Below are 27,500 nucleotides of genomic sequence, written 5' to 3'. Positions count from 1 at the left end.
ATCTGTCTGTCTAGTTGTCTATCTGTCGCTCCATATTTATGTCTATCTATCCATTGATTGTGTCTGTCTCTCTGTCTACCTCTCTTTCTCCATCTACCTGTCGTTTTGGTCTGTCTACCGATCGATCAATCAATCTATCTGTCTGCATATGCATCTACCAACCTGTCTGTGTTTCTGTCCATCTGTCTTATCCATCTATTGTGTCTGGCTATCTATCTGTTTTTCTATTGTAGTTTTACCTATAAAGTTCTTTTAAATTCTCCAGTCAATGGAGAAACTTGGTTTGTTTACAGTAATATGGAAACCCCTGGTGAGCAGAAACAGTCAAACACACCGTCATGTCTTCAAACACACACTTCTCTCTTAACTTCCCAGCGGATGACACTGCAGAAACCTTCAGGTCTGAGATCAGAACGGTCCAGTCAGCCCACTGCAGACCACTGTGACACCTCAGAGACCAGAGAGCTCTCAAAAGCTTCGATTTCCCAAGCATCCATTACCTCAAAAGTATTTCACTGCAGCAAAACAATCAATACATACAGCAAACTGCTAACCCAGTGAATCACAGCACTGATCATCCTCAAGCTAAAGCTAAACATCTCGTCTCACCTACTGACCCGTGGCCAATCTACTGACAAACACACCAGGTTTGGCTATCTAAACACCTTCAAGCAAATTGTGAATACATTTTGAAATTAAAGGATAACAAAAATTCTGGAATCATTTACTCGCCCACATTTGTTCAGATTGTTCTTGCTTCGAGCATTTTGGGCAAAACTGATTTAAATTTAAATTATTATTATTCACATAAAAACCTACAATCCACCTTGGATAAAAATGATCTTGTACTGCATATTCAAATTGTAAATATAATGTATCAAGCCATGTCACTGCAGGTTCTGAATAAAGAATAAAACTATATAATATTAATAAAATGAACAACCTTACACTGTAAAAAATGAAAAGTTGGATCAACTTAAAAATACTTTAAAGGGGTGGTTCAATGGTATTTCATGCATTCTGACTTATTAACACAGTTATAGAGTTGTAAAGTTATAAAGTGTCAAAAAAGATGGACGTGTTACAGAGTATTTCTGTGCTGAATGCACTTCGCCAGGGTTCGTACAAGTTTCAGAAAGTTTATTAGAAAGATTCAGTAAAGCTAATCTTTTTTTTATAAATCTGATTAAACTAAAGACTCTTCAGAGATATAAAGGATGTAATACTACTCTATAGGTACTCCAAATTAATATCAGCAATGCAAAAACAGCATGTGTTATGTGAGCTTTAAAAATGTACGTTTCTTTAACTTACAATTTCACTTTAGTTTCACTTTAGGTGTAAAATTTTTGTTGAAAAAATATAATTTTTAAGAATTGTTTTAACTTTTAACTCTTTCCCTGCCATTGACGAGATATCTCGTCAATAAATAATAAAGGAAAAACATTTGCGTAAAAAATATGTTCCTGATTCATTTTTATGTTAACTCTTTCCCCGCCATTGACGAGATATCTCGTCAATTAAGAGAAAACGCTTCCCCGCCAATGACGAGATTTTCCGTCTTTCCGCAATACCGCTATTATCCACCAGGTGGCGCCCTTCCACAACTTTTTAAACCCGGAAGTATTGCCCTATGGCAAGCTGCTGCATGTCCGTGTCTGATTTTAAGATCGCACTGAATATGATCTCTATGAAAAGTCCGTCACAAAAATAGAATTATCTCTGCTTTTTGCTCAAAATATGGTGTTTTTGCAAAAACCTACCCATATTCAAAAGCTGATTGCAAAAGAACCACTAAAGGTAGGATGAAACGTTTTTTTTTTTTTTGAAAGCAGAGGGTCTGTTCTTTCATTTGGTTTATTGTATGTTTATATATTTAAAGTAGAAAATTTTCTGGAAGGCATTAAACTTTGGTGAAAATCATGAAAAACGCTGGCGCTGGCTGGCAACTTTTTTTTTTAAAACGCTGGCGGTGAAAGAGTTAATCTGCAATACCGCGATTATCCACTAGATTACCCAATTTATGAAAAAACTGAAGCCAAAACGTTATTAACTAATTTTAAACTCTGTGTATGTTTTGATAATCATTCTGAATCTGATCTCTTACAAAATTTCTTCACAAAAAATGCAATTATTTCAGCTTCTTGCTAAAATTTTTTATTTTTTAAAGAAAAATACCCATATTTAAGAGTTTATAAGCAGAAAAAAAATATAAATAGGATGAAACGGTTTTTTTCCTGTTTTGTTTGTTTGTTGTTTGTTTGAAAGAGGGTTTGTTCTTTTATTTGATATATTTCTATTTTTATATATTTTTAGAATATTTTTTTCTGGGAGTTATTTTGTGAAACTTTTGTGAAAATCACAAAAAAATGCTGGGGGGCAACTTTAAAAAAAATGGCTGTCGGGGAATGAGTTAAAAAGTTGACCATTTACAAATTCAAGTTTAAATTGTTTAACTTAATTTTTAAGTTAATGGAACATTAAAATATGTGTTGAATTGACAAAAATGCTGGCCACAGTGTAGGGATGCAACTGGCAGTAAATATTTATACACATAACACATTTTTAAAAGGTAATCTGATACTGTCTTGTTTATACAGGCGCTGCAGCTCCCCCTTGTGTTTTTAGAGAGATGTGCAATCATTGCGGTGATCTGAAATCATCGCGATGAGGTCAAACAATTGAGACAATTATTTAATCATTGTAACAGCCCTTACATGAACACTTTTTAACAATTGTTCAATTGTATTTTGTATTTTCAGTTTGTGTATTTTTTCTACAAATCTAAAAAAATAACCTAACTGGCTTTTGACTTAAACAGCATAGCTGCGTAATGAAACCTGCATTCATTTAAAAAAACAAATTTCAGTTATCTAAATTTCAAAGCAAACAAAATGCTAACAGTTAGTGTTTTAAAGAGCTTCAGTGGACACATGGCCTTATAGTATTTTTTAGAGCATGACATTAAAAATCACTGCCCATAAGTAAACCAGTATCAGTTATTCTTCAAATCATCCCTCTTTATGTTCCACAGAAGAAAGAACTCATACAATCTGAGTGAATTATGACAAGACTTTCATTTTTGGGTGGACGGCCCTGAGTTAAATGTGTTTTATAGTAACACAACTGACTCACTGTCACTGTACCCGCTAAACAAGCCCCAGTCAACTTGACACATAGCAAAAAATAGCACACACGAGACATTTAAAAAGACTTTCACCAGTTAAACACCTGAGGTCCTACCAAGACTCAATATATATTTCTTCTTTCAAAAGCCTACTGTATCTTTCACCAGATGATGTACAATGCAACACGCTGTGCCTGCAGCTCCTGAATATCAGGCTGTAACCGTGACCATTGACAGCTCTCGGGAACAAGCATTTTTATGACTGACCTTTACACTGCGACACACTGAAATTGAGCCGCTTCTCTTTCCATGTCCAGAGAGGGCTCGAGTCAAAATCTATGACAATTCGGTTACCCCATGCGTTCAATTCAATTAACATGATTGTCTTAAAATATTAACTTTATATTTGGTATTTTTACACTAATGCACATTAGATAGAAAGTTGATAATGGAAACACTTCTTAACTTCCACAATTGAATCTACAAAGTGGCACAGAGATGAAGACACTCATGTATCAAAACCCGAGATGGGTATGCCTGGGAAGTAAAGACGGACATCATCCACTCCCATAGTAACCAGAAAACCATTAAAACGACACCTTTTTAAAATATGTTTTGGTTTCTGAAGAACAATGAAAGACATTGGGTGAGTTAATAATGACAAAGATTTAGTTTTGGGTGAACTATCCCTTTAATCTTTAGAAAACACAAAAATGGCACACCAATTTAAAGCGTATTTATGTAAAGACTTTTGATTTTCATTACCATCTGCATTGTCTGAGCAAACAGACTGAAGTAATTAAAAGCATTAGCTCAAAAGCTTTACCGTACTCCCAGAGAATGTCTTACCTTCACACTTTTCCAGGATCTGAACGGTTTCTCCAAGCTCTAAAGACAGACCGTGTGAAACAGAACCCCGGAAACTACAGACCACTGAGAAAAGACAAAAAAAGACAACAGGAGTTAGATTTGAAGTATAGACTGCATTCAAAGATACTGTATTCACGATTACATTTACATTTGAATTGAAATGGTAAAGGTCATGGGTTCGACAGGGTTCATATACCGGACGAGCCCCCACTTTTTACACACTAGACTAGGGAGTTTGTAACAAGACACAAACTGATAAAATGTACCTTGAATGCACTTTAAGTCGCTTTGGATAAAAGAGTATGCAAAGACGATGGTTCTTTAACTTTATTTCATGCTTAAGTACATTTTACTGCCTTCTCTTTATGATTAACCAAACAAAGAAATTGAGAAATAACTGTAAGGATTTTCTCAGAATAAAGCAACACAAGCTGTATGTCTGAATGATGCATCTGTATTTTCGACGCTTTTGTTTTTTCAGATTCAGGGGATTTGAGAAATGGTTTGGCTATAGATGCATTGGATATGTGAAGCCCAGCATTTTCTCTTTTGTTTAGGGATAAGCCATTAAGACAGAGCTACTATAATATTCAGGTCATCTGCAGGCCATGCATTCACCACTGGGTTTAGCTGAACAAAATGTGTCTGTTTGCTGTCTGCTTTTGAGCCAGACTGTTGTGTTTGGTTATAAAAATGTTTTATTGTAGCCAAAGTTTCTCTTTCAAAATAATAACTGAATAGTGCTGTATATGCATGTGTTTGTTTGTTTGTTCATTTATTAAGGTCGCAATGAAATTAAAATGAAAAATTGTAATTTGTTTTCGGAATATTGTGCTATTTTTATCAAGTGAGCTTTATTATTTAAAAAAATAATGTGCACTCATAATGTTTAATAAAAAGCACAAATATCCTCCCCTCCTCGAAATGATCTCTCTTTACTTCTGCTCATTTGCAATGATTCGCAAATAGCAGCATGACCCAACTTCAAACGATTCAACAGTTCTCAAAGGACAAATTCAAGTCACGTCCTAGTACCTTTTACATTTCAGAAGCCGTTTCACTTTGGATATACGTCACCATGAGGAAAACAAGACAATCGCTACTTCCGTTTCATGGCGCCTTTACGCCATTCCAATATCTATGGCTATATTCATGGCAAAACTGGTTAATCGACAGTACACAAAACTTGGGGAATGAAAATTTGACTAAGCTGCATGTCTTTGGATACTATAGGGGGGAGAAACCGTAGTACCTGGAGTAAACCTACTGCATACTGACAGGGAAAACATGCAAACTCTACACCCTCCTGACCCAGCAGCCAAGGTTCAAACCGGAGGACCTTCTTGCTGTAAGGCAACAGTCCTACCCACTAAGCCACTGTGGGTGCCACTCATATGTGCATATGTGTCCCCTGGGATCAAACCCATGATCTTTGTGCTGCTAACGAAAATACACAAAACTGGGAAAGAAGCAATTCCCTGCCTCTTCCATCGTATTTGGATGAGATTATAATAGTCAGGCAGCTGAAATGCATGGAACAAAGCTGAGTAATTTCTCTAAATCCATTTGTATTTGTGCAACATGATCCTGTCTGGTCTGTTTTGGTGTACTGAGTCTGTACACAGGGTTTGATAGGCTCTCTCAGGATACAAAATTGATATCCATGTCTGCTCATACCAACATCTCGATACGATATGAACCACTCACAGTTACTATGCAACAAGCCCGCACGGTACAGAACAAAATGTGTGTGTTTCCACAAGGAATCTTTGTTTCTCCAAGCAATGAAATATACAAATCTGTAATAAGTCTAAAAATCAGTCACTCCGTCAGGTATAGATAACGGTCTAAATATCAAACATGACACTACTACATATTGCATTTAACACAGTCATATATTATCGAACAACAGATCATTTTAGGCATAAATTGCATCTAAGAGGATTTGTCACGTGTATTTAATAATTTTTTATGATATTGTGTCATTTGATTTTAGTAGATTAATATTTAAAGCTTGTCTGGAGGCTCCTACTGCAGATTCCAAAAAAACATGTGATCTAGCAAGGGATCTATATCTAGTGAATTATTTAGTGGACTATTAAAAAAGCTTTTCATGACTAAAAGAGAAAACGTCAAAAACAATGTGTGTTTTTAATCTGGAGGTAGCCGTGGTATCCTAATGGCCCTTATGATACATTTTGCAAAACGTCGCCAAGTTGTCTGCGTCCGAGTGGATAATCTGAAAAAGCGCATACTTTTTTAGAAGTGTCATATTTCTGGCTCATCTGATAAGAGTTTTGAGTCGCTTTTATAATATTAGTGTTTTAAGTCTCTGTCTTGTGTTACATCCTGAGGATTCTTGAATGAATGATTATAAATGCTTTGTTTGTGCCCCATTATGTTTAAAGAATGTAGAGACTGATAGACAGACAGACAGACAAACAGATAGACAGGTAAATGGACAGTTAGACAGACACTAGATGGATGGAATAATAGACAGATGGACAGACATGTATAGACAGGAGGCATAGACTGACACAGACAAAGAAACAACCAGGGAGGCAGGCAGGCAGACAGACAGACAGATGATGGATAGATAGGTAGATGTAGAGATAAACAGACATCAGATGGTTGGATGAATGCACAGGCAAGAAGATGGATAGATAGACAAACGGACGGATTGACAGAGAGACAGTCAGAGAGACAGACAGACAGATAGGTAGATGTACAGATAAACAGACATCAGATGGATGGATGGATGGATGAATGCACAGTAGGGATGCACCGATACCACTTTTTTGGAATACGAGTACGAGTACTTGCATTTCAGTACTTGCCGATACCGATACCGATTACTTAATAAAAAAAAACATGATTTAAATTTACAGGTAACAGCTTTAGTCATATAATTTAACAAAAAAACAAAGGGCTAGTTTTCCAGTTTGTTGTAAACTCTGCCTCTTTGGGCAACACAAGAGGCATTAACCCCTTACACGCCGCTCAAATATAGACATATCTCAGACCGTGGTATCGATTCCAGGTATCGGAGGACTTTTAACGAGTACGAGTACTTTAGAAAATGTGGTATCGAGGCCGATACCCGATACCAGTATCGGTATCGCTGCATCCCTATTGCACAGACAAGAAGATGGATAGATAGACAAACGGACAGATGGACACAGAGACAGACAGACCGACCGACCGACAGCCGGACAGAAAGATAGACAGACAGATAGGTAGATGAACAGATAAACAGACATCAGATCGATGGATGAAAGCACAGGTAAGTAGATGGATAGATGGATAGATAGACAAACTGACGGATGGATGGACAGACAGACAGACAGATAGATAGGTAGATGTACAGATAAACAGACATCAGATGGATGGATGAATGCACAGACAAGAAGATGGATAGATAGACAAATGGACAGACAGAGAGACAGACGGACGGACGGACAGACAGACAGACAGACACATAGATGTACAGATAAACAGACATCAAATGGATGGATGAATGCACAGACAAGAAGATGGATAGATAGACAAAAGGATGGACGGACCGATGGACAGAGAGACAGACAGGCAGATGGATAGAGAGACAGACAGACAGACAGACAGACAGACAGACAGATAGATAGATAGATAGATAGATAGATAGATAGATAGATAGATAGATAGATAGATAGATAGATAGATAGATAGATAGATAGATAGATAGATGGGTAGATGTACAGATAAACAGACATCAGATGGATGGATGAATACACAGACAAGAACATGGATGGATAGACAAAAGGACGGACGGATGGACAGAGAGACAGGCAGACAGACAGACAGACAGACAGACAGACAGACAGATAGATAGAAAGATGGGTAGATGTACAGATAAACAGACATCAAATGGATGGATGAAAGCACAGACAAGAAGATGGATAGATAGACAAAAGGACGGACGGACGGACGGACAGAGAGACAGACAGGCAGATGGACAGAGAGACAGACAGACAGACAGACAGACAGACAGACAGATAGATAGAAAGATGGGTAGATGTACAGATAAACAGACATCAAATGGATGGATGAAAGCACAGACAAGAAGATGGATAGATAGACAAAAGGACGGACGGATGGACAGAGGGACAGGCAGACAGACGGACGGACATACAGACAGATAAATAGATGGACAGACACTAGGTAAATGGATAGATTGACAGACATACACACACACACACACACTCACACAGAGACGGACAAACGGACAGATAGGTAGATGTACAGATAAACAGATAATAGATGGATGGATGGACAGACAAGTAGATGGATAGACAGAATGTAGATTGATAGATATAGAAAGATAGACAGACAGACAGACATACAGATAGACACACACTAGATTTATGGATGGATAGACAGATGAACAGAAAAGTAGATGGATAGACAGAAGGTAGATTGATAAATACAGACATATAGACATACAGACAGATAGACAGACAGACAGACACTAGATGTATGGATGGATGGATAGACAGATAGATGGACAGACAGTAGATGGATAGACAGAAGGTATAGACAGACAGACAGACAGACTAGATAAGATAGCTGCTGTCAGGTTAATGATAACAGATGTGTCAAAACAATCCTTTGTTTCTGTGTTAATCAGTAATAACTTTCAACATGAATTAGCACTTGGGTGTCAACTTTAACGTGAAAGACTTTGATGACACAACAGAAAGGAAAGCGACACATCCTGACAGCAAATCACATTTTAATTAAAGCAAATAACTTCTCATGTTAGCATTTGTTGTGTTGTCTGCCAGTGACAGAGTCGAGTAACAAAATGACTGTGGCCCCCGAGACGCCCCGTATGATTAGTGCAATTCACAAGCACACTATGACAGACCTGAAGGCTAGTAAACCCTTACAACTCAAGAGTTTCTCCTCAATTCATATCTGCAGCTTGACACTTCATATTTACCTTTAGATTTCAATCTGCAAGCTGTACGACTACGCTCGCATGTGGTGACTATATGAAGACGTTCTCATTTAGTGACTGAAGCCCGCGGGGCCGCACCTCTTTCTGCCAGTCTCAATTCTGTCCTGCCGTGCCAAATAAACAAACGGCAAGCCAAATGGATCCATGCTGGCTCGGTTTATAAGCGTGTCTTAATAATCCGCCAGACAAACAGAGAGGGGACGCTAATAAATCTGGGTTTATGAGAGGGCATCAGTTTTTCTACGACAGATATTTCATGATATGTATGACGTGATAAAGCCACCCACTTTCTACAGGCCTGATTTACAGGGTCATTAAAGCTGCACTCAGTTTTTTAAACACTAGATGGCAGCGTCCTTAAAACATGACAGAAGAGATGCATGCTACACTGTTACACCTTACTACTTCTGCAATGTGTAAACATTATTCACATGTGACAGTCTGAAGTGTGAGCATGTCAATTTAGGTAGATTTTGACAATTACACTATGCAAAATATAAATCCCATTATGTATTAATATCAGCTACAGGGACTGAATGACTAAGTTGCGTGTCAGATAAAGGGAGGAAAGTGATTTTGGGTGGCTCTCTAGTTTTACCTCATTATATTTTTATATCCCAAGTAAATAAGCTTTAAACAATGTATTCTGTAACATACCTTTATATAACAAACTTAGAATTTATTTATTGGTAAATCAAGACCAATAAGGAACAATAAGTTAGAACACAAGATATCAGTAGCGGCTATTCATGGGTTAACTGGGCCAAGCCAACAGTCCAACCTGTATCTGAACACGACTCACTGGCTCTCAATCTTTTACAAACCGAAGCACCAAACCACGACGTAAGCGCCATGATTTGATTCCCACCGTAACTGAGGGCAAACCGTTGGCAAGACGTTCTTATGATGGCACGAGGGGGGCGATAAACCGAATTGATGAGACGGGAAGCGGGCAGCTGTTGTACATTGTGCTGGCTGTGCTCTCATTTGAAGTGTATTCTACCTGAACACCGAGGACACTTCTGAATCTGGGCACGCTGCCGGCAGCTAGATGAACAAAATGGGCCATTTGCCCGCATTCATCACGGCCTCTGGGGTGTGCAGGACAAACGTAAAACACCCTTTGATTTCATAAGCTGTTCTGAGAGCAGAAAAGGTGTTGTTTATGGGATGGTTAAGGATGTGACGGAGTGAACGAGGCCAGAAATGGGATTACGGTAGCATTGATTGTTCAATTGTACATATTTGTAATAAAGGACACTGCATACACACAAAAACGCACTTGTTTTTAACGTTTGACATGTTAGCAAAAAAGTTTTCCAGAGAATAAAAAGCAAATCTAATTTTAAAACATATCGTACTTTTTTGGCATTTATTATCTTGCAACATGAATAAAACCAAACTTAAAAAGTGCATCTTTGTTTATTTTCTTAACATATCTTGCATATTCCACCCCTAATCAACAATGTATAACATATAAAAGCACCAAAATATGAATTTTTAAATGGCTAGATTTTATTTTTTATGGAAGAGAAGAGACTTAAATCACTTGGCAAAACCCTCTGAATGATGAACAGATGGATCCCACAAATCCTTACACTTCCAGACACACATTTGTTTACAGTTTTTCCAGTGTCCCAGTTTATACAGCAAGTGTCACATGGAGTGTCAGAGAATTCGCTAATCCGGCTGTGAAAACAAAGACACGTCGGATACAATACCATCTGCTAGACAATCACAACATCTACATGTGAGATCTCTCCGTTACTGACATAAGTTTTTCACATTTGTAAAAATGCTATTAAATTACTGTCCGTGCAAAACACTACTACTGATGTTGGTCTTAAAATAATTGTTTGAAAGGAACTTTATATGTATATTTGTGGCAGACGGTGACTTCTTTTCAAGGACGCTCGATGTGAAGTTCATCACAACATGTATGTAGCCCGTCATGTGTGTGGTTCGTCATTTCAATATATGTGTTCTGCGCATCGAGAGATCGTGTGTGCATCACGTGTCTTGTCAAAATAAGTGCTTGCTGCAGATGCGTCTAAATGGTTTATGATAAAAGAGACGCTCGCATTTTGCAGATAATCACATAATCTCATGCGTATTCAAAGTTTAATGTTAAGGGAGTATCTTGCGTGTATTTTGTGAACGTGGGCGTCTTTTATCATGAACGGTTTTGACGCGTGTGCAGCAGGCACTTATTTTGACAAAACACATGATGCACATCGTTCAACAAACACATATTTTGAAAACACAAGCAACACGCATGACACTCCGAATACATATTTAGAATAAGCTCTTAAATAAGGGTATTTTTCTTCAAAAATATTTTTTTTTGGAGCAAAAAGCTGAAATAATTGCATTTTTGTGAAAACGATTATCAAAACATACACAGAGTATAAAATTAATAAATTATTTTTTGAGCTCTCATATGTATAAAGGCCGCGCTGCTGGCCAATTGAGTGGAACGTCCGCATTTGGCGGCCATCTTACCACAGGCAGCTCACTCACTCGTGGCATTGAGTTTTAATGGTGCAGGTACTTTTAAATGACCATAACTTGCTTAATTTTCTACCGATTTTCAAATGGTTTGGTTTGTTATAAACGTCACAAATGTACCTATGACATTGCATACTTATACAAAAAAAAATCATGAAACATGTTAAAGCATCTAGAATTATAGCCACCTTAATAACGTTTGAAAGAAACCAAACCGTTTGAAAATTGGTGCTCAATGCCACGAGTGAGCGAGCTGCCTGTGGTAAGATGGCCGCCAGGTGATGACGTTAGAGACTCCGCCGTAACACATCTAGCCTTTATACATATCTATGATCGTAGTATTACAGATAACCATAAAAACTCACCAAGAACACGTTTTTTCATGCAAAGATTTTTTCCTAATTCGACAAGATAACATTTATTGCTGTCACTTTATTTGACATTGTCGTTGTGTTTGTGCTACATGAATACTGCTCTGATTGCAAAATATAAATAAATGATATCATCTGATTTATTTATATAAAAAGATAATGTCAATCGGGTGGGTACAATGCCAGATGAACCAGCTTTAATCTGTTCTGCTGTACACAAAAGCCAATCTTGTGTATTTTTAGCCCATAAATTGGGACTGATTTTAGCGTGCAGACCGCTCTAAAAGCGAGGCTGGCTTTTAATTTAGTTTATTGCCTAGTTAGTAGTGCTGGTAAATACTTACATTTAAGTATTAAACATTCTGCACTGTTTATACGACATAAAAATACCTCAAGGCTCAATGAGAAGAAATACATCGCAGAAATTGGATTATTGCATGGAATAATGCAATATCTGTCTGAAGGAGTAAAGCAACCCATAAAGACCAAAATATCACAGATTCATGGTTATTTTGATTCAAGCCAATTAAAAACCACCCAGAAAACCCAACCAACCACATAGCAATATGCCAATGAGAACAGCATAGCAACTGAATAGCAATGAACTGGTAAGCACTCAACAAAGTAAAATTGTAAATCATCTTTTAAAGGAAAAGTTTACACAAAAAAGTGTGGTCTATTATTTCCCTCTTACCGGCATTCCAAACCATCAAAAACAATGGCTTTACATTACATTTTATGAGGAATTGGCTTCATTATCAATAAAATGTAGGCTCAACGTTCTGAATTGCCATTAGCAATGCTAATATCTGATGTTTATTCTGTAACACCACTACAAAGTCGGACAGTAAAGAATATTTTTAGCTTTTTAATAGGCATTTTGTCCACATAATGTCTCTATGAGTTACATTCATGCTGCTTTCGCAGCAATTTCAAGGAATTAATTTTATACATTTTAAATGTGAACACTATGCTGTAAAGGTAAAGATGTTAAATAGGGGGTGAAGCAGGTCATTCTGCAAACCTAAATTCAGTAAGAGGTCCAAACACTCTGTTAGTGCTGTTGATGCATAAACAGTCCATGAATTCTTTATAACAGTAGAAAAAACTACATTTTAGGTTTCATACTGCAATTATATAAATGCTTAAGTCATTTATTTGCTTCTATTTAAACAGGAAAATCAGAATTAACAGTTTTATCAATCTAATTCTGCATTGGATCTGCTGTGACAACAATAAATCTGAATCTATAATAAAGGGATAGTTTGTTTTAAAATGAAAATTATGTCATCATTTACTCATCTTTATGTGGTACTAAATTTGTATTAGTTTCTTTATTCTGTTGAATACAAAAGAGGATATTTTAATAAATGATGGTATACACACAGTACCCAATGGTACCCAATGACTTTAATATTAGAAAAAAAAAGGCAGTGAAGTGAAAATATAGAAATATTTTTTATTTACACTAAGTGACAATATATGCACTTTCTCACTATCTAGTATTTTTGTTAAAAATATGTTATTAAACATTTTGTTATTAAAATTATTAAATCGATGCTGCATTTTTGGGAGAATAAAAACCCTCCCTACGCTGGCCCCTATAACCCTACGCAATTAAATACTTATATTCTTACTTGGGATGTTCACATTGACCGTTTAACCGTTAACCGAAGGTAAGAATTTATGACCTATTAACATTATCAGTAAAAAAAAAAATGTGTTAATGCATGGTGCGTGTCGTCATGAGCCGACAGACATTTCACCACTTTTTTATCTTTAATTTGTGAATGTCCTGTAAATGACACAAATTATTGCTGCCCTGACGGTCTGATAAAGTAATCATTTGTATGCGTGTTTGGAAGCTGAACGCAGACGCGCAAATGTCCTTGCAAGATGACGCGGTCCGTCTCGCACATATCCGGACAGACGTTCACTGGTGGCCACTGACCCTGACCATAAACATCTCTCTTTTTGCACAAACAGAGAAAGACGACGCAAAAGCAAAACTTTCTGAAAAGCATCCTGCTTTAGAAATGACCACTGTGGTAGATGAAACGGAGACAATCTGCCCTTTTTGGATATGAATCCTCTGGAACGATCGCGTGCATTTTAATAAGGTAATGTTGCGTGAATATCTGATAATGTATGAATCCTGGTTCTGATGTTGATCTGTCGCTGCTGTTTGCACGTTCAAATTAAATGTTTTGTTTTTATTATTAAAATCTTATAAGATAACGGTTAATGTTCGGTTCTGAAGCTACGAATGTCGGTCGGTAAAATTAACTGATATGAGGATCCCTAATAAGAATATAAGTTAGGCACTTTATTTCCACTTTTTAAACATTTTCTTCATTTTTATAGAAAATAAATGCTTTTTCGATGTGATATGTAATAAGAAAAGAGGTTGAGGTCCGCAAAATGCGGATTCAAACCAGCGGCCTCATGTCAAAAGCATAGACTGTAAAAAATATGGACGTAGTGTCCGTGACGTCACCCATAGGTTTGTGAAGAGCTTTTTTGAAGCCAATAGTAGGTGGTGTCTGCCGTCGCCATATTGGCCGTGCTGAAAAAACCTAGAAAATGAGGAAAATTGCAGAAGATAGGTAAAGAGGCAGGGCGTGGGTGACGCTAAGGTGGCTGGTTGCATGGCAAAAGAGATCTCGTCAACCTTACAATAAGCGTTAGCTGGATTTCCATATGAACAGACATGTGTGTGCCAAACTGCTTTAATAAAACTGTGATAAGTCCAGTAGCAACACAGTTCAGGTTAACTCTGACATGCATTCAATGAGATTGCAAAGTGAAGATGTCCATAAATGCAATCTAACTGTTAGATAGACTGTAACCATACCTGTCAACGCTCTCATTTTTCCCGGTAGTCAACCGTATTTCACACCTTTCTCCTACCCCTGTCCCGTTTCGTTATTTCTCCCGGGAAACTACTGTAATTTGTACGGCCCTACCTTGTTATATGAAAAATCACATCAATATATTATTCCAAGGTTGTCGGGTTGCCAGATCTACTCACACAATAGACACATCATACAATTTTGATCCCATTTTTTACCTTAACCTGGCAACTTACAACTCGGTTGCGCTGTTGATATCTGCGCAGGTAGACGGGGGAAGTTGAATCAAGCATTAAAAATGGCATTAGAGAGCTCAGGTGGTGCATCTGCGAAATAAACAAAATGTAGCTGCAAATTTAACAACAGCTGGACGAGGAATTTAATTTCTTATATAGACAATTCACAAAGTGTGTCACGCTGATTTTAGTATCGGACACGGTAAAGCGACATAACGCAGCACGATGAATCAAAACGGCACAACCGCCTCTACCGTTTGGTGGTGTACAAACCGTCACACATCTCAAAACGAGTCTCTAGGAATTACCTTTCACAAGTAAGACTGAACAGTTGCTTTGATAGAGAGTTGGCGACTGGAAGTTCGTTGGTTCGCTAACTTAGTGACATGTTGAATGTTTCCTAAAGAGAAACATGAGGAGGTTGCTGAAAGAAGAGGTTTTCCTCTTTATTGTTGTTTTATATATGCTATAGTATAGTATACGTATGATATCATTTTAGTGCTATTAAAATGAATGCAGACTGTCTCTCTTTAAACCCCCTTTACTTTTAGATGTCTCATGGATTTTGGACTTCAAGTGTTGACAGGTATGATTGGTACACTGAACCAGATGTTGACACATTTAACATTGTGGTGTTGTTATTTATATTTGTTATTTTCTTCCATCTATTCACATTTTTCTATGAGGGATCAAAAGCTTTGCTAATTGAGTATTTGTAAATTATGCATGATTACAGATTAAACACATATGAAAAAAAACCTCAATGTTGCCTCAACCCACTCAATGTTCTCTGCATATCCATCCGCAAAATCACCGTCAAGCACCGTTCTTAATACGGAAATAATAACCAGCCCTGAAGCATTTATGATTACATTTTTGTATTTGTATGTCAATTTATTTGTTTTTAAATCTGCTAAATCTTTATGCAAAAAGCCTTCCAGAGATACAATGCTGAAAAGTTGAACCTCGTAAGCATTAAATCCTAAAGAAATGAAGGGGTCAATAAGTTAACCAATGAAAATTCCTCCTGCAGCAAGACTGATTGCTTTAATTGATTTTGCTTCCCCATTTTATTTGAGTGAACGGCGATGTCTTATGGCAGTACAGATCAGAACAAAAGCTGCATTATAAAGGATTATGTTGGATTAGTGGGAAATACTGATTGACAACATATCCAAACATAACAGTCTGTCGGTATACAGGTAAACGTTAAAGCAATGTTATGTTAAAATGAGAGAGAGCAAAAGAGAGGCAACTTTTTTGCTCACAACACAGAACAGAGCAAGAAACTTCTTTAAATCTTTATTTTACAAAAAACTACCTTAACTATCTTTAATGCACATGTATTCACTTTTACAAAAATGCTTTTTTGGCATACATTTATGTAATTTATCAGTTTTAGTCCCACAATCCCATCTGTCACTAGTAGACAATGGTTTAGTGTAGCATGGATCTGACTGCATTAACCCAGGCTAATTCTGCTGCTGTAAGCACCTTAAGGTTATGATGTTATCTGATGTGCTAATAGAGTTACAACAGCTAGAGACAAGAGGTGATAAGCTAAAACACTAGCGAACAAACACAGCCAATGAGAAGTGTTAATGTGTCTCCATAAAGGAAATATCCACTTCCTAAATATGTGAAATGTGTATGCTGTGCTGTAGGCTAAAGCATTGTTTCTCAACCAGGGGTCTGGGACTACGAGGGGCCGTCAACAAACTTCTAAGGGGGCAAAAAAATGATTTAAAACAACACAGAACAAGCTAAAAAAAGGAGGTAAAACTAAACTAAAGCTATAATATAAGATATTATTTAGTGTTTGGTTGTTTTATAACAAATAAACTTTTTTGTAGTTATGCAAAATTCAAGAATATTTTATTGGGTATAAATTGAGGGTGGGTAGGGGGCTTTAAATATTATTATGGAAAAAAGAGACTTGAAATGAAAAAGGTTGAGATCCCTATGCTAAATTATATTATAAATCCCATACTTTTACAGCATTTGGTGTAAATCTAACATTTAATTATATCCAGTTAATGACTTTCATAGTCTATCAAATATGGGCTGAATAAAATTAAACTTATGGAAAAATAACAATCCAAATTTTTATTATAATAATTTCAAGTGTGCCACTGTTAAACTATGATTTACATTGATTGTATATTTATATTTACAGTGCTCACAAGAAGTAAATGGACACATTAGCCACTTATTGAGATATACTGTACAGCTGTATAACCTCCACGTGTGACAACTATATCCCAATTAAAAATGCAATTACTAAATTACAATTTTTAACTCTTTCCCCACCATTGTAGAGTTAAATTAAGTAAATTAAGAGAAAACATTTGCATTAAAAAAAAAATCAGATTTTTTTTAAGTTAATCTGCAATACCATGATTATCCACTACCCAATTTATGAAAAAAACTGAAGCCAAAATGTTATTTACTAATTTTAAACTCTATGTATGTTTGGATAATCGTTCTGAATCTGATTTCTAACCAAATTCCTTCACAAAAATGCAATTATTTCAGCTTTTTGCTAAAAATATTTTATATATTTGTACGTTTATATTATTTCTCAAAAAATGGCTGGCATGGAATGAGTTAAACATTACTTTTAACAAGTGCTGGGCAAAGATTAATCGCGATTAATCATATACAAAATAAAATTGATTTTTTGCATAATATATGTGTGTGTATTGTGTGTAATTATTATGTATATTTAACCCCACACACATACATATATTCATTTTAGAATTGTTTTATTTATTTAAATGTATATATAGAATATAGAATATATAAAAATATAAATAAATATACACATGTAAATGTTTCTTAAATACATACATGAATGTGTGGGTATTTATATATACACTGAAAAAAATATTCATTCAATTTACAAAATTTTTTTAAGGTAAGTGGTAAGCTACATTTAAACAAAAGTTTTTTGTTTTGTTTTGTATTTCAAATTTTTTTTTTTAAATGGAGCTTAAATAAATTGATTGCGACCACTTACCTTGAATTATTTTTTTCAGTGTACATAATAATTTCACACAGCACACACTCATAAATTATGCCAAAAATCACTTTTATTTTGTATGCAATTAATTGCGATTAATCTTTGCCCCACACTACTTTTAATATATATTAAATTATATTATATTATATTAATATATAATTACCTGTTTTATAACATTTTATTTTTGTACCCAACAATGGGTGGAAACAACCCAGTATAGGTTAAATTATAACCCAGCCAGATGGGTTTGTCATTTTTAACCTGGTGCTAGGATGAAACACGTATATATTACAAAGAAAAGACATTTGTTCAATTACTGCAAACAAAGATTAAAATGTTGGCTTAATGTAAATCCACTACTACTAGTTACTACTTGAAACTAGTACTGCTCAGTTTAAATGGCTTGAAGGGGAATGACAAATTAGTACAGTAAAAAAATAAGTACCTTCCCTCAGGGCCCTGTTAGAGTCATTTAATCTGATCAACTTACTGACCTGGATCTGCTTTATCCCGAGCAAGTGAAAACACACATCAGCTCGCAGACGTGCAGCAGGGAGGGCGATCGAGCGCATGTGACGTGATGACGAATCTGTGTCGAGAGTTACTACTGTTTCACTGCACTGCCCTTTTAATGGACACATTATGCAACCGGTCGATACAAGAGGACCTTGGGTGGCTTGATTTTGCATTATGCAAATAAAAAATAGAAAGAGGACTAAAATAGCAGTTAGCATGAAATGGACAATACCAATGTCAGTCAATGGATTATGCTTTGCCTCCCAGTGGTAAAAAGAGAGCATATATAAGCAGCACAATGCACTCAAAAACCATGGATGGTGACACTAAATTGAAGGAGAAGGAAAAATAAATATTTCTGGTTAAGGTGGTGATGACACCAAAGCGCTTAGCCGCCTAACGCTGTGACATTACAGGAATGAGAGTCAGCCATGGGCTGGAATGTGCCGAGCAAGCTTTCTGGACCAAGCGCTGACGAATAATGCTTTCGTCCATTTGTTTGTGTTTTCTGTGGGGGGGGGTCAGGCTATTGATTTCCCATGAGCTACGGCCCTCGAGGGGTCAACCTGTCCGCGTTTCGGATATGGCCGTATTAGATGTCCCTGGTTGGAAACTGCGTTATCGCATAGAAGTGCATCCATATTTAGTGCAACTTTCAACAAATCTGTTCAGAAAATCAATATAACTTGTTTTCTTGTTGATATTTTTTCACTTATTTGAGAGAACAGACACTCTTCTCCAAAGAACCGGGCAGTTTTCCCACATCTAAGTGATGATGTACCTGACTATGTTACAACATTACCTGCCAACAAACAAACACACCACATGGTAGTCCTGTTTACAATCTGTTCTCCTAGTTAACTAACAAAAATCAGCAATTGTTTCAATACATTTGTAAAGAACAAAACAAAATAGTACCAAAGGAACCAAAAATGGTTCTTCTATCTATGGCATCGCTGTGAAGAACATTTCAAGCACCTTTATTTTGTAGGCTCTCATTGACAGCATTGTCCAAGTCATCCATTTCAAAATCATCTTTTTAAATAAAAGTTTTGTTTTCTGATGAAAAAAACTATTTTCAAACATTAAAGGGATAGTTTGGCCAAAAATGATTTTAACCCATGACTTACTCACCCTCAAGCTGTCCGAGATGCACATAATTTTTAGACTAACCCCTTTTTTTAGTTATTTAGGAAGTGTCCTAGATCTTTCGGTTTATAAAATGCAAGGATATGGGGGCCACCTCCTTCATGTCCGTATAAATAATGGGTTTAATATCATTTTTGGCCAAACTATCCCTTTAAGGCATATTCCATCAGATAAATTGACCAATCACAATCAAGCATTTTTGAAGATCCTTCTAATAAAATCCACCTAACAATACGACCCCAATGATTTTGGCACTATGGTGAAACCTTGACAAAGCGCGGTCTTGTGGCATCTCGAGTCATGAGACGTGATGTGGAGGATGGGCCGATATGTAAAAGAAGCTAGTGTTTGATTACACTGATACTCTCTCTCTCTCTCCCTTCCAGCACTTACTCTCTCGCCCGCAGTGTCATGATATCACTGCAATCACAAAGGACCGAATAGCCCATGTTTTGTTTTCCTTTCTATGTCATATATTTGCTTTGGACAGTGCACTGTGAATTGTGAAGACAAACAGAGAACAATTTAATATTTGCACCAATGTGCACCATACAACAATTAAAAAATGTTTAGTGTCAAAGACTCAGGAGAGTAAAAAGGTAAAAGGTGGTACTGGCACACAGCTTTAATTTAAAAGCAAATGAGTTCTATAAATTAATTAACTAATCTTATCACATCATACTCAGCTGCTGAAAAGCTCTGTTAATGAGTTACTCTGTTAAAACGCTTTTGCTTTTTTACCGTTCTGAATAAAACATAGTTGGTTTCTCCCCAAAGATACACGCACAGATGTAATGATGTGATTGTGTGTGAGGGGGAAAACCCTTTTCGAGAGAGAGAAAGAAAGAGAGAGAGAGAGAACGCATTCATGCATGTCATTGCAACTGGGCCAGCAGGCGAAATGTTACAAGTTAACTCTGTATATGTGTGTGCGCATGAATACGCATGATGTTAATTTTAGCTTTCATTTCTCTTTGAATGTTCAAGTCGCTTTGAGTCGTCAATCCCAGAAAACGACAAAAGCAAAGTCATCCACAGTACAAGCTGATATATACAAGGGTTTGACCCGTGCATAAAAATGCTTTGCACTAAAAAGATACAACAATTGAAAATGCAGTGCTCTGAGTGGCTAAATGTATAAGCACGTGCATGTGGAAACAAGACATTTCCTGACCCTGAAAAATGAAGCAAATGTATGCAAAGACAGAGCACATTAAGATTATGTAAAGATCTGTGCTAGCAGGGGATGGGTAATGCAAAACTGATGTTCAAATCCCTCATGGATGTTTTGTAGAAAGGATCTGCTTTGAATTCAAAATGAATATTTCTTAGACCGGCACTCTCAAAAATAAAGGCATTGGGACTGTGCTCTTTAAAAAGGTCCTAATATGCACAGATATATACAGTGGCAAGATGTGATCTGATCTAGAAAGGGCACGGCATATTATCATGAAAACATCCCAACTGTAAGGTATGGTGGAGGAAACATCATGATCTGGGCCAGCTTGGCATCATTGAGGGGAAGATGAATTCCCAAATATATCAGACAATTTTTCAAGATCACGAAGCTGAAACTGTGTAGAAGGTGGGTGATGCAACAGGATAACGACCCAAAACACCAGAGAAAGTCCACAACTGAATGGCTTAAAAAAACTAAATCCACCTTTTGGAGTGGCCAAGTCAGAGCCCAGACCTCAACTCAATAGAGATGCTATGGATTGACTTGAAGAGGCCCTAACACATGAGACGTCCAAAGTATATCACAGAGCTAAAGCAGTTCTGCCAGGAATAATGGGCTAAAATTCCTCAACGATGTGCAGGTCTGATCCACAGCTACAGGAAGTCCTAAAAACCATGGTATTTGATTAAAAAACCAAGAGTATAGTTTGTTTTTTACATGTCCGTGAACGCACGTGCACGGTCAAATGCCTAACCTTGCAAAGCATAGTTTATTTGACGTGTACATAGACATGTGACGCATACACATGCAACAAAATGCAATGCATCTCCTGGGCTACATACTGCATTTTCCTTTACATGCATGCAAGACATATGCCTACAAAATATGCACGGTTACACAGCAGTGCGAACTATTCTCATGATGAAATATGCATCACGTGCACGGTACGTGGACCCTCATGCGTAAAACACAATACTTCCAGCTTAAGGCCCCAAGTAATACCAAAATAAAAAATTAATTAATGAAAGAATGAATGGACTACTTGAGTAATTGGTCATTACTTTGTTTCAGTCACAGATACAGTAGGTGTAGTATGAACTGATTAGGGAATATGAAGCTGCCAGAAACTGATATCATAACATTCTCAGTATATATCTTGAGTGTTGCAGTGAAGCAGAAACAGTCGAGATGATATAACCGAAAATGCCTCTGCCATTAGGAGCAACGTCTGCTGTTTATGCCAGCCAGAGCGAGTCACTTCTTTCATACCTGTGCTAAATTCAAGCGATATAAACAGAAGATGTTTTGCTAAGTCTCTTGGCGGCAGCCGATATTCCCCACACACCTGCAGCCTGGCAGAATCCACTTCTTTTATTGAGGTCAACGGGATCTGTGTTAACTCAAGGGTATAGAAACTCATCCCGGGAAGCAGGTGGCATTGTTTTATTGTGCCAACGAAGAAAAGATCAAAGAAAGAAGCGTCCCTTCACAACGGAAAATCAAAAGAGCCAGTGTCACAGTTTCTCTATCTTTCTCGAAGTAAGTTTGGGACTCTACGTTGGCTTTCCTAATCAGTCGTGAATGAAGAGCCGGCTCCGTAACACGGTCAGGGACGGGGCGTTCACAATCTGTCATGCTGATCTCGGCAGCTCTCGCGCTGAGGTTAATGAGGTCAATGGCACTCTCTGCAGATGCCAGGACATCCACAGCTCCTACTGTCTGATGCCCATCTATTCATCCCTGGCCATGCTCTTCACTCAGAGGTCGCAATTTAAAAATTCCTTACAGTTTTTCTCAGTCGCTTTGGAGCATTTCTCGAATCACTCTTAAAGTTTGATAAACTAATTCCTAAATATTTTGAGGTGTAAGACTATTCAACACAGGCAATATAATGTATTTTGAGAAGCAATTGTTCATAGTACATAATCATCTGTATGATTGTATCAAACCATCTGCAATTTGTCCAAAACAATGAGAATTTGCTTTTGTGTTGTGCACAACTTGATGATGTGAAGGTTGAACAAAATGTTTTGAAAAATAAATTTCTTATCTGAAAAATGTTCCAAAGCGACTGAGAAAAACTGCAATACTTCAGTGGCCATGGAAACTCGGTTCAATAAGTACTAAAAACACTACAAAACATATAAATTTAACAGCAGTATGAGCACGGTACATGTCCATGGCAATACAATGTCACCTGTGTTCATGTAGCTTAATTGGTAGAGCATTGCGTTAACATTGCAAAGGTTAAGGGTTTGATTCCCAGGGAACACACATAGTGATAAAATGTATAGATGTAAGTCACTGGCAAATATATAAATGTGCGACTAACGTAGGGTTGCGCGATAATTTGCATGTGATTGTCATTGAGCATCTTGTCAGTGAAGCCGGTTCTTTGATTAGTAGTAAATTGCCATCACCTGCTCTCAGATGTAGCAGCATTTACTACACAAAGGTAATTCACAGACATTCGGGGCAATTTCGCATTAATTATAGCGGACGAATCGTGTGTGATATGTATGCGATATGGCCCAGCTTGTCAGTGAACTAAGGCTACTAAATGGTTGAAATTCCATAACAAAGGAGACTTGCGTACAAAAACATTTGATGCTATGTGTTTAATACAGTACTTAAGTAGTAATTCAATTTTTGGATGAAAAATCCCTTTTAATGTCTAGTGTTGATCTGCGGCCTAATTCTCCCATAATGAATATTACAGTAAACTGTACTCTAATAATCAGCAGATAAATGAGATGATCTGTAATGTACACAGAATTTCATCAATAATTCAAAACGCGTTTACCATAATGCAATTCATAATGCTCTCCTGTAATAAAAAATCAGGCATGGATGAGATCAATCAGATATTTTACGAATGGAACGGACCGGATCCGGCCTGCTTTCGTGCTAGCTGTTGCAAAGGTGCCCAAAGATGGGTTTTTTACGGGATTAGTGTCCAGATGGTGACTACGCATAGTAACTGGAGCAGTGGGTTAATCCACCATTACACAGGCTTAAAGTCACTGTTATCATCCACCTCTCTTTACCACACAGGTACTGTAAATGATCGGCAGATATACAGTAAACATATAAATGTCACCGCAGTTGGAATCTAGGACTCTAAAGTAACTTAGATAAGTACGGTTAATTGTTTAATAAATTGTTACGATTATGATGATTAAATGCCTGTTTATTGCTTGGACATTTAATTTTCATACATTTTTTTCAATAGAATGGCTTCATTAACATATTAGTGCCAATCCCCTTGTTAAAACCCTTTCTCAAAAGCATTGGATCACTTCCGGTTGGGATCGAACCAGCAACCTCCAAGTTACCAGCTCTGAGCTTTAACTACTACATCACATAACCCAAAAAGGCAATTCAAGCAATTTACAATACTCTTTAGTGTCATAATGTCTATTAAGAAAATTGGAAATCCCGAACTATGATTTCCACCTTTTCTCACAAAGGTCCACGAAAGCAGAAAGACTCTGAGCCAAGTGCATTTCATATTGTCATGGCCAGTAAATGGATTGCTTAAAGTGTGTCCGGGTGTGTGCTGAGAATCACGCTGGGAAACCATCCTGTCCTGCAGTGCGCAGGCACTTGGCAAGGCCGCGGTGCCCTCCGCTATCCAAGCCCGCCGCCCAGAAGAACAAAAGCCAACAGCAAATCCCAAGGTGCCAGTTCTGGACGACCTATTCTTCCTTTTGCCAAAATCCTTGGGGATTGCCTGAGACACTTCAGAAAATTGAAATATGGACTACGAAAACACTACTTTCAGCACAAAAGTGAGGTGAGAGTGTGTAGGATGAAGTTTTTGAAAAGGATTTTAAGTTTGTTCATATAGGTGATGAAACAGGAATTGCTTTTTATCAACATGGATTTACTTCAAGACATGCATGTTGTGGTTTGGATGTTGATGTATTGCTGTCCCCCACCAGCCTTTATAACTAGTATGACTAGTCTTACTAGCTGGTGTTGAAATTAAACAAAAGAAAGAGCAAAATGGCATCCGACGATTTCAACAAGGTTCCAACACCTTAACTTTAAATTCAAGGACCTTTCAAGCACTTTCCAGGTCCAATACCCTCAAATTCAAGGACTTAATGTGGGGACACATTTCAAGTGAGAGCAAGGTTACATCGTGTTACCTTTTAAGATACATTGTTACAGTTCCCTTTTGAGGGAACTCTCGCTGCGTCACTGCGGTGACACTTTGGGGACGCCTCCAGGGGTAAGTGCGTCTGAATGTGTATATCAAATTCAACCAATGGTGAGGCTTAATGACAAAGACAGGGTGATGCAGGAATTATATCGCTATCTGAAATATTGCCAAAGACAGCGTTACAAGGACGCAAGAAGTATAGCAAGGGAGACGCAGCGTCTCGTTCCCTTCTCAGGGAACAACAGATACATACGTAACCCGAGAAGTTTGCCAAAAAGCATTTTGATATGAATCAACATTGGCATACAGAAGATATAAGTATTTAAAATGAACAGTTTAGCATGAGTGATTAAAAGTCTAGAATTTTTATGATATTATCCTACACTACACAGGGAATAATATAGATTTTTTTCCAGAAAACTTCTTGCATAAAATAGATTCAAGCACTTTTCACGACCTGTATCTTTGTATGTACATTTTCAAAAACTTCCCAGGGCCTTGAATTTTCCCCCAAACTTTCAAGGATTTCAGGGACCCGTGGAAACCCTGATTTCAAGATCGAAAACACTAAAGATGCTGTCTTCAATTCAAAGTCAAAACAATGCCATTTCACGTAGCTATAATAAAATTTCATACAAAATTACCTTTTGCATGCATCTTTGGTTAACTCGAAAACGTAAGCTCGTAAGCTCAATGTAAATGCATTTATATGTATTCTGCATAAGGGACGACAATTGCGTGAGATCATAGCAACTGCAGCCCATAACAATGGAAAGGAAGAATACAAAAACGAAAGCCACAAATGCAAACGCACTGAAAGATTCATTGGCTTGTTCTCGCTGGTACAGTATAGGTAAGACTGGAAAGGGAGGGAATTGGATACGGGAATGATAAAAGCAGGAGATGGTGGAGAGAGCAGACAGCAGCTATTGGATGAAGGCAGATAAATCCCCATGACCAGATGGTGCTCTAGCATTCACAGATTAGAAGCCGAGCTAAAGCCTGAAACCCATTCAAACACGCACATGCATTTTACTACTGACGACATCTCATAGACTTCAGCTGCTGATATGTCGCTATTTTCCTTATAAGTGACCCTAAAACTCACAATCCTCCAGATATTGTTATACTTTATAGTAGGCACGTATAGCATTATATCAAGTATAGCATGAATTCATGGTTTGGCAGAAGTATGAGCTTTGTGAGGACACATTTTATGCTATCAACAGTTTTGATTTTGTTTGTAAATAAATAAGTGGATGTGTTTTAAAATGTACACGTATCCTTGTTGTTACCATACTGTGAGGTGAGATATACATATATATTACACCCACCCCTGTTTAATTATTTTAAATACAACCCTAAATTTCCTGGTCTGTTTAGCGGCCATTAGGATTTTTATGAGCAACCAAAAATTGTGCATGAATGAAGTTGTGCTGACACAGCAGGGTGAAAATCTCATGTTGACTTCTCTGTCTTACACATTGCATGTCAATTGCGTGTCAGCGTCCTGCTGTTGGACCATCAGTGTGTCTCCTGTATCCCATTTCCATCTGTCATTTCTGGATGAATGTTCGTTTATGCATTCAGTGGAATATTCAGAGGGATGCACCGAACGTTTTTATGATTTTCACAAAAGGTTAATGCCTTCCAGAAAATGTTCTTCTTTAAATATATAAACATAAAATATATCAAATAAAAGAACAGGCCCTTTGATTTCAAACGAAAAAAAAACATTTGTTCTCTTTTTATCACCTCTTAAATATGGGTTTCTTCAAAAATACAAAATTTTGAGCAAAAAGTTGAAATAATTGAATTTTTGTGAAGGACTTTTGACAGAGATCAGATTCAAAGTGATGATCAAAACATACACAGAGTTCGAAATGTTTGCATTAAGGGAATACTTCCGGGTTTTATAAGTTGGGTAAGAGTGCCACCTGGTTGATAATAGCAGAAATACGAATTGCCGGAAAAACTCGTCATTGGCGAGTTTTTTTTTATTAATTGATGAGTTAACGCTAATGGCGGGGAAAGAGTTAAAATATATATAATAAAACGGGCAGTTGGTTCTTCATTCTGATTGGTTGAAACGTGTTCTAAGCCATGATAAAATACCCCAGTAAACCCACGGTTCAGACCACATTACATAAGTATCACTGCGCCAATGTTGCTACGTACTGATTTAAGAAAATACACACCACAGTCTTTAATCATATTTCTAATTTCTCTACAATTGCACAATAAATAGCGATATCCAGATAAATGTCAATAAATATTGTTGAGTCATCTCGTCAATAAAAAGAAAACGTTCCCTAAGGAGTTTCTACCTTAAATTCATATTTCCGCTATCCACTAGATGGCGATTTTACCCAACTTAAACACTGACACTACTAATATTTGTACTAATATAATTACAACTTGTTTGTGTTTTATTTTATGAAATCCTGCTAACGTTATGCATATGAAGTAACAGTTTTATAAACGCAATAAACCCCGTGAAGCAGT

The 27,500-nt window shown here is 37.1% G+C and overlaps 1 protein-coding gene across 10 annotated transcripts in view; it reads right to left on the bottom strand.

Moving 5' to 3' along the window:
• dock3 (dedicator of cytokinesis 3) overlaps positions 1-27,500 on the bottom strand; it is a 185,198-nt gene that overhangs the window by 142,091 nt on the left and 15,607 nt on the right. For all 10 annotated transcript variants that reach the window (XR_010529355.1, XM_065259814.2, XM_065259819.2 and 7 more), the window contains exon 2: positions 3,977-4,060. Coding sequence is in view for 9 of the 10 variants with exons in the window: in XM_065259814.2 (XP_065115886.1) it covers positions 3,977-4,060 (84 nt within the window). In the remaining variant the exon portion in view is untranslated. The remainder of the gene's footprint in view (positions 1-3,976; positions 4,061-27,500) is intronic.

The sequence above is a fragment of the Paramisgurnus dabryanus genome, chromosome 24 (genome assembly GCF_030506205.2).
Source record: "Paramisgurnus dabryanus chromosome 24, PD_genome_1.1, whole genome shotgun sequence".
Taxonomy (NCBI): Eukaryota; Metazoa; Chordata; class Actinopteri; order Cypriniformes; family Cobitidae; genus Paramisgurnus; species Paramisgurnus dabryanus.
This window is presented reverse-complemented; position numbering and strand designations above follow the sequence as displayed.